Source organism: Arachis stenosperma, chromosome 8 (genome assembly GCF_014773155.1).
Source record: "Arachis stenosperma cultivar V10309 chromosome 8, arast.V10309.gnm1.PFL2, whole genome shotgun sequence".
Taxonomy (NCBI): Eukaryota; Viridiplantae; Streptophyta; class Magnoliopsida; order Fabales; family Fabaceae; genus Arachis; species Arachis stenosperma.
The window spans coordinates 15,271,057-15,279,800 of NC_080384.1; the positions used below are offsets into that span (position 1 = coordinate 15,271,057).

The window sequence follows — 8,744 nt, forward strand, 5'->3', positions numbered from 1 at the left end:
CAAACACTTAGAGTGCAAGAAAAGTAAACATCACAAAATGCAAAAATTAATGAAACCCATAACTAACATAAGTAAGAAATCAACAATAACAATGAAGATAAACATCAAAGAGGACATGAAAATATAAAATTGCGTTAGGAGAAATCAAGATCCAACGATTGTTCATCAACATAAAAGAGATCAAAATAAGAAATTAACAAGAGAAACTAAGAAGATTAAGACAATATAACACTAAAATTAAAGAGAATTGAAATCAAAACAAGAATTGAAAGATAAATTTGAGAGAGAATTTGACCTAAACTACTCTAAATTCTAGAGAGAATGGAGAGCTTCTCTATAGAATTCTAACCTACAACATGATGAAAACTCTAACTATGACTACTTGGTTCACCCCCTTCAATCCTTGGGTTCAATGACATCAGAAATGGGTTGAATTGGACCCAAAATGCTTCAGAAATCGCTGGCCACGATTTGCCTTTAGTGAGTCACGCTGATCCACCCATGCGTGCGCGTGGAACGACACGTACGCGTCCTTAAACGCTAGGCAACTAGGACAAATTTTATATCATTTTGAAGCCCCGGATGTTAGCTTTCCAAAACAATTAGAACCGCCTCATTTGGATCTCTGTAGCTCAAGTTATGATTGATTAAGTACGAAAAGGTCAAACTTGACAGCTTTACGATTCCTTCATTTCTTCATGAGTTCTCCCACTTTACATGCTTTTCTTCATTCCTTCAATCCAATCTTTGCCTTCTAATCCTGAAATCACTTAACAAATATATCAAGATATCGAATGGAATTAAAGTGATGGTTTCAGTGGCTAAGAGAAGGGGGGGTTGAATCTTAGCCCCCTTTTATAATGCTAACACTTGCTGAACTTCAGAGAAGACTTTTCTGTTTTTGCTCGTCAATAGACACGAGCAACTTTGTTTTGTCTCGTCCCTTGCCACGAGAATTTTCTTTTTGTCTCGTCACTTGGCACGAGATAATTCTGGTTTTTGCTCTTGTGTATTTGAAAACAGAAATGGAGTAGAAAGTAGAAGAAGATGGCACCCAGATATATCCTGGTTCGGCTGCTAGGTGCAGTGCAACCTACATCCAGTCTCCATCACAAACATGATGGAATTTCACTATAATCAATCTGATTACAACTTGTAAAGTGCTAACCCAACTTACAAAGGGATTCCCACAGAATCATGATACACAACATAGATGAACAAAGGATCTCTAAGACATCTATGGCTTTTTCTTTTAATTTTGCACTCTCTGCCTTTTTCCGCTCTATGGCTTTTTCATATAAACCTCACTTGTTTGCCTTTTTCCATGAGACCCAAGACATGACAAAATTAAACAGAAAAATACTAAACAAAATACATTGAAGGAGAAGAGAAATCTGTTAGCTCAGGTAGCTCTGAGAACTCTGTGCCTTGCACTCTCAAATTTTCTCCTTGCTTCAAACAGTGGTTGTTCCCCCTTTTTAAAGAAGAGAGAAGCCTCCACTTATTGAAGCCAAAAACCGAACCAACTTTCTTCCTCCTTCAACAAACCGGTTCGGCCACACAGAGAGAGAAGAGATAACCATGCTAAATCCAACATGCAATTACCTCTAGTCCTTTCTTGATCATCACCCTTCATCAATCCGAGCTCTCCATCCTTGGCTTCCTCTCCAAGATGGATTTCTGGCCCTTGATGCTTCATGATGATGATGACTTCATCTGCTTTAATCTCTGCTTTCAACCATCACTTCGCCACTCTAGCTACTCCCTGTGGTGGTTGATCAGAATCAAAGACAAGCCATGCTTCAAGAATCTCTCCTCTTGGCCGAATCTTCAGCGTCCCTTTTTGAGCATAAAAGGCTCAAGATTACTTCACCAAATCTAACCACATTTGGTGAAAATCTCAGTCACAGCTCATCTTTCTTTTAGTCTGTTTTCTTGCCATCATTAGCTTGATGGTCTTAGATGCATGCGACAACTTCCTTTCGGTGTTGAAGAACATTTCTTCCATTGTTTCCTGGACAAGGACCGAATAGAGAAGAAGAAAGAGATGAGAGAGAATGAAAAGAATCTGAAGAAAAGCAATGCAAAGTGGTTAAGCAAATTAATTAGGAATAGCTTGCTTTTACTTTCCTAACATAGAGTGGCGTGTTTGACATAATAGCCATCAATCACTTCATCTGAATTTTCTCTCTCATGTTCCCCATGCATTATTTAACAATGTAATAGATTTTGAAATCCATCACATGGTTAAAGGCTTGGTTCCGTTGGAAGCACTATGCTTTTATTTTTCCTTTGTTTCGGACCAAGTATGGAACCTATTCTCTTTAGTATAATTTGGGCTTGTGACAATATGATCAAAGCTGGCCCATTTGGTTAACATTTGCTTTCCTGATAAAATTGTTTTCGGATCAAGCATGGAAAGCATTTGTTTGGGCTTGCAACAATTTATTCTAGCCCAATTATAACTAGCTTTAATTATAAACACAAAGCTGAACCAATAATGCAACAGTTGGGCTTTGTTAATTTTCTTTTGTTTCGGCCCAGCATAAAATCTGCACAACAAAATTATTAATTAAGCATATATGAATTAAGATCAAATTAATAATTTTGTAATTAAATATTTCAATAATGTTTGTTCATCATCAAAATTAAATAAGAGTTTTCCAAACTCATCATAAAGTAAATTAAATTTAGCTATTTTAAGGCCTAAAAAGCATGTTTTCATACTTAACAAATTAAGGGAGAATTACAAAACCATGCTAATTGAATAAATGTGGAAAAAGTTTATAAAATTCCCTAAATTATGCCACAAGATAAATCACAAAATTGGGGTTTATCAAACCTCTCCACACTTAAACTAAGCATGTCCTCATGCTAAGAATAAAGAAGGACAAGAAAAGGGGTATGAACATTTATTCAATGCAAAGAAGCTATATGCACCTATCTATATGAATGCAACTAAATGCAAAGTGATTCTACCTACTTGGTTAAAAAATGAATCAGTCTCCAAGAACACATATAAGCAAGTAGGGCAAAGATAGTATGATGATTCATGAATCCCACCAATTCAAATATCAAAATGAAGTTCAAATAGACTTGCAAGAAGAAATCTCATGAAAGCCGAGAACAAGGAATTGATCATCGAACCCTCACCGGAAGTGTATCCGTTCTAGTCACTCAAGTGTATAGGGTTGATTCGCTCAATTCTCTTCTAATAATGCTTTCCAAGATTTGTTTTTCATCTAACAATCAACAATTATTCAATGCATGCATACATTCATCATGAGATCTTATTTATAGGTTGTAATGGGGTTAGGGTAAAGGTGGGGATGCATATGGTCAAGTGAACTTGAAATTTGAATCTTTGATTAACCTAAACTCTCACCTAACACATATAACAACCTATACAATTCTAATACAATATCTAACTACCCATGATTTTCACTTTTTCACATACTCATGCATCCTCTTTAATTCACATTCCATATGCATTGATTATTATTGAACTTCACTTTGGGACATTTTGTCCCCTCTTTATTGCTTTTCTTTTTCTTTCTTTTTCTATTTTTTTCTTTTGGTATATATATATTGCAATAAAGTATATACAAAAGTATCAATGCATATGGTTTTACATTTAATTACACATAAGTATGTACCCAATTCTCAGAATTTTTACAAAAAAGTATAAAGACACCCTTTTATCTCTACCCAATGTTCCCAACTCTCCCAATCTTAAATGATAAACACTCTCATCAGCCTAAACTAGTCAAAGATCCAAACAAAAGACATTTATTGTTTTTCGCTTTAGGCTTGTAATGTGCTAAAATCAAGAACAATTGGGTTAAGCATAGACTCAAAATTGGTTAACAATGGAAGATAAAAGGTAGGCTATTTGGATAAATGAGGTAAATGAAATGATGACCTCAATCATATAAATGCATGTATACACAAAATAATGGATACGAAAATGTTACAGTAGCAGTGGATTCGAAAATGTTGTGAGGCACAAGTGCAACTCGCAAGTGGCTAACAATTTACATATTGTCTCCTTGTAGCAGTCAAGAATAGTAGGGAAGATCTATTGATGATGAGTGCCACACAGTGTGATAGAACATTACAAGTGTTTAGTGTGGAGGATCTTGAGCCGCTAGAAAAGTGGAGCCAAATATCGTATCGTGTTCGACTAAACTCTCAGACAACTGTGGCATGTTCCAGTCGTTGCATTTTTCATATCGCCATGCAATTATGTCTTGCACAGCAGCTAGTATTGAGTGGGGTACATATGTCGACCCTGTATACAAGATGGAGTTTGTGCTCAAGGTGTACGAGATAGACCACTACCGATTGCAAATGAGAAGTTGTGGCCAGAATAACATGGTACTAAATTGCGATCCATCCCAGCTATGCGAAGGAAGGTTAAGGATCGACCAGTGTCCACACGCATTAGAAATGAGATGAACCTTGTTGAGCGTTAAGAGAAGCGTTGTAGCTTGTGTAGGTAGGTAGATTACACACATTGGACTGTCTGAATATACCTACAGAGGACCCATGATTCTATTTTTTAATATGTCATTTACATTGTATTTTATGTTGTCAGAAAATTTATTTTTTAATGTTGTGTACATATTTTAAGAAATTTGATTTGTACTAATATGCTGTATTAATTAAAATATTAAAAAATTTCTTTAAACATATATCTCATTCTTAGCAAAGACGAGATTGTTATGAACATATCTCGTCTTTGTTATAGACAATATATTCAAAAATATCGCACTGTCTAATTTCGTCTACAGACTAAAAATATTGTTAATAATTTCTTACATGTCTCGTCTATGGCAGAGATAAGATATATAATAAGATATATTAACATAAATTTATCCATACGTATTTTTAAGCATAAATTTAGTATTCATTTTATTTATTTACAAAAATCCAAAGTCCACGTCAAGTTACAACAGGAACCAGATCGAGATAGTCTGTTTGGTTGTGGGTGATTATCGGGGGTCTTTCAACCTAACCTAGTCCAAAAACACCTCATAGATGTTGGTCCTGTCCAAAAAATAAAACCTCATAGGTTTTAGTGAAACTGAAGCCCGCCAAATTCTGATATGGTGGAGATCATTTTTGATCGATTACATACATAAAATGCTAGTTTTCATTATTTAATAATCATACAATTACACACAAGAATTTATGCTCGTTGAAGCATGCAGCTAAATAGATATGAAAGAAAAAAGATCAACTAATATTGATACCTCCACATACAAGAATGGACAAACACATTTTGCAATTGGAAAGCTAGAAATTAAAAATAAGAAATGATCTATGATTTAATGAATTGCCTTGGACACATGGTCTTTTGAGGGATATAGAAATCAATAACATGCTCCTTCCACTTGTTGTCATCGAGATAAATCTCATAAAAGCTCACTTCCCCACTTGATCTGATGCTTAAGGCAGCGCTACTCCTAGTACCATATAAACCCTACACAATATGATGATTTCATTGGAAACTTACCAAGTCAAAGTCAACTAAAAATTATTTGCTTTTGAAAGATTAATTTATTATTACCAGTGGAGTATCTACTTCAACAAAGATGGAGCTAAGATTGTATTCCCACTCAAGAGAGCATATGTGAGGTAGTACACTTTTCTCTGCTTTCACTCTGTCCTTCATCACATTTTCAATTACCTCCTTTGCAGGTATTTCTTCTTTACCATATTTTGCTATTTCTTTTTTGAAATTCGATTCAAGTCGCTTAGCCTGAAAAAAAAAAATATATATATATATATATATATATATATATATATATATATATATATATATATATATTACTATGTTTTTATGTTTGTGTAATTTGATGAAAATATTTTTTGGAAACTAAATAATTTCTTAGAATTATATCGGTGTAATTTTTTTTTCTAAAGTTAGAAGAAAGATTCGAGTCTGAAATCTCTAGGTGAGAATTATAACTCGTTGATTTGAACCGTCTTGCATGCAGGGACGGATTTAGAGGAGGGCGAGTAGTGGCTTCGCCCCCTCCAAAATTTTTAAAAACTATATTTATATATGTGATATGTATTTAAAAAAATAAAAAATATTATATAATTTAGTATTTTCATATGTATTATTTTTTATTATGTGATAGATTTATGTCTTAATTGTTTAATTCACTAATAACTTTAACTTAACTAATTTAATATCATACCTCAAGTCTTTGTAACTTTCAAATTAGTTTTTATATAATAATCTTTATATTTATTTAAAAAAATCATTTGTTTATTTTATATTAACATATTTAAAATTTATATTATTATATTAATAATAACTTACGTAGTTATATTTTGATAATCATATTATGTACTTTAGATATTTTTTTCTTATAAAAAATATTTATTTTTCTTCTAAATTTACTTGTTAAAAGAAAAATTTTTATAAAAATATCTTATATCTTGTATTTTATAAAAGTATTGTGTCTTTCAAATAATTAATAATTTATTATTTATTTTCAAATTTTTAAAATTTTTAAAATAATTAATTTTAATTAATAAGATATATGATCATTTTTAACTAAACACGCTATAAATTATTGGTACTTTATAATTTTATAATGTACTATTGATATTGTTATATTTTTTTTATATAACTATCATATTAAAAATAAAATTGTGAAAAAAACTTATAATTATATATATATATATATTTTTTGATAAATTTTTTGGAAGACTAACTCTAATAACTATATGTTAATTATTTTTATCAAATAAAAAAAATTATTTAAAATTTGACCCCTCTACACTAAATTTTCTGGATCCCTCCCTGCATGTAATGATTAAATTAAGCACCGGCTATATAATATACCACTAACCTTATGCCATGGTGAGTCTAATTTGTCGTTTGAGAGAACATGGAGGCCTGAAGGAACCTCTTGAATGGTTATGGGCTGTCCTTTGGGCCTATTTGAGATGTACATCATTGATTTGGTGCTAATATCAGCCACAATCAAGTTGAACCCATTGTAATAGTGAGCCTCTCTTTTCAGGCTTTCTGCAAATTCCTGTGGATGCTTTCCACTCTGCTAAAAATTAAATTGTTCATTGACACAAAAAAAAAAAAACTTCATTGATAACAACGTGGATGCAGGTGATTAATTAGTTTCCATAATTAAAAAAAATTAATTACTTTAGTTATTTTTATAGTTTTATTAGATTTATAATTAGGTTCTTTTTTTTCTTTCAATTAGACCTTTATATTACTTTTAATTTTATAATTAGGTTCTTATCCATATAAAACATATTAAAGTTAATGAAATATTTTTTCACAAATTAGAAGTATCCACAATTAAAAATTTAACTAGATCTTTAACTATTTTTTTAAAAGAAATATTCAGTTAATTTTAATATTTTTGACATAAAAATAATTTAATTATAAAATTAAAAAATATAAAAAAATTTAATTATAAATTTAATAAAACTATAAAAACTAATAAAATAACTAAACAATTAAGTAATAATATGCTAGGAGTCAATAAACAACAAACTTATCATTACTTAAAATACAAAACAATAACAAAATGATTATTATTACATGCACAACTGAAAAATATTATTATTAGTGAATGTCTAAGTATCAAAATTTCATTTAAAAAATAAAGAGACAATAGCTTTGCAATATTCAATCTCTATAAGTCATATATAAATTTTATGAACAAATATAGGAAACCCAACTTTTAACTAACCTAGCCAATTTTTTTTACTTCTTTGTAAAATTATATCTTTAGCCATCAATTTTTTCTAAAAGATTTAAAATTAAAACTTAAAGTTTAAAAGATAAATTTAAAATTTATAATCTAAAAAATAAAAATAAAAATAAAATAGTTTTATAATTAATTCAAATTATATATATATACATGTGCGTGCACCTTTAGAAATAGGAGGGGTAACTCTCCTCTGCTTTTGGCTTCAGGGAGGGTATGGAGTTCCAAAACATTGGTAAGAAAAGCTACTCTTCCTTCTCTTGAACAAGCCAACCATGTCCCCATTGCTATCTCGTCTCTTCCTCCAACAATATCATCACAATCTTCCCACCATGACACTGCCTTTGTAGGCCTTCATCACATTCATATATCCATAAGTAAAACAATATATAATATATGCAATTCCATAAAAGAAGAAACCAAATTAATTAAACTTGCCTATTATGGTACTCATCTCTGTTGCTCAAAAGAAAAAATGGGTAGAGTGGATGTGCTTGCCAAAGAAACAAAGCTATACACATTGTTCTGTGATGAATATTATTGAATATTCTTTATAGAATCAAGACATAACAATTTACATCGCTTGCCACGTATATATATAGAGCATCACATTCAACTAATTTTCCATGCACATATTCAATTCTTAATTATTACATCAAGTTGGCAAAAAATTTCATCCATTATTAAAAAGCTAATAATAAGTAGCTAAATTGAACGCAGCATTGTTGCACTTGCACAACTTCGAACACAAGCATTTATGATCGAGGTTGAGTAGAACAAAGAACTATATATATATATATATATATATTCATTAGTTGGGTTACATCTTCTCCTTCTTCAACTGCATCCTAGCTATAGCTCCTAGCCGCAGAACTATATATGGGGGTTAGTTGTTGAGAATTTTTACTACTAAAGATGTTTATTATTCAATTTAGTTGCGATGAAAGTGTAAAGTTTATGTGATTCCTTTATTTTTAATTTTGGTAT

The 8,744-nt window shown here is 31.1% G+C and overlaps 1 protein-coding gene across 1 annotated transcript; it reads right to left on the bottom strand.

Moving 5' to 3' along the window:
• Positions 1-5,191: 5,191 nt before the first annotated feature.
• Positions 5,192-8,278, bottom strand: LOC130945445 (uncharacterized). Its single transcript, XM_057874160.1, has 6 exons — positions 8,196-8,278; positions 7,923-8,109; positions 6,870-7,076; positions 5,573-5,764; positions 5,343-5,485; positions 5,192-5,213 (listed from the first exon to the last, which is right to left on the bottom strand). The coding sequence occupies exons 1-6, from the start codon at positions 8,276-8,278 to the stop codon at positions 5,192-5,194; spliced, it is 834 nt and encodes a 277-aa protein (XP_057730143.1).
• Positions 8,279-8,744: the final 466 nt, after the last annotated feature.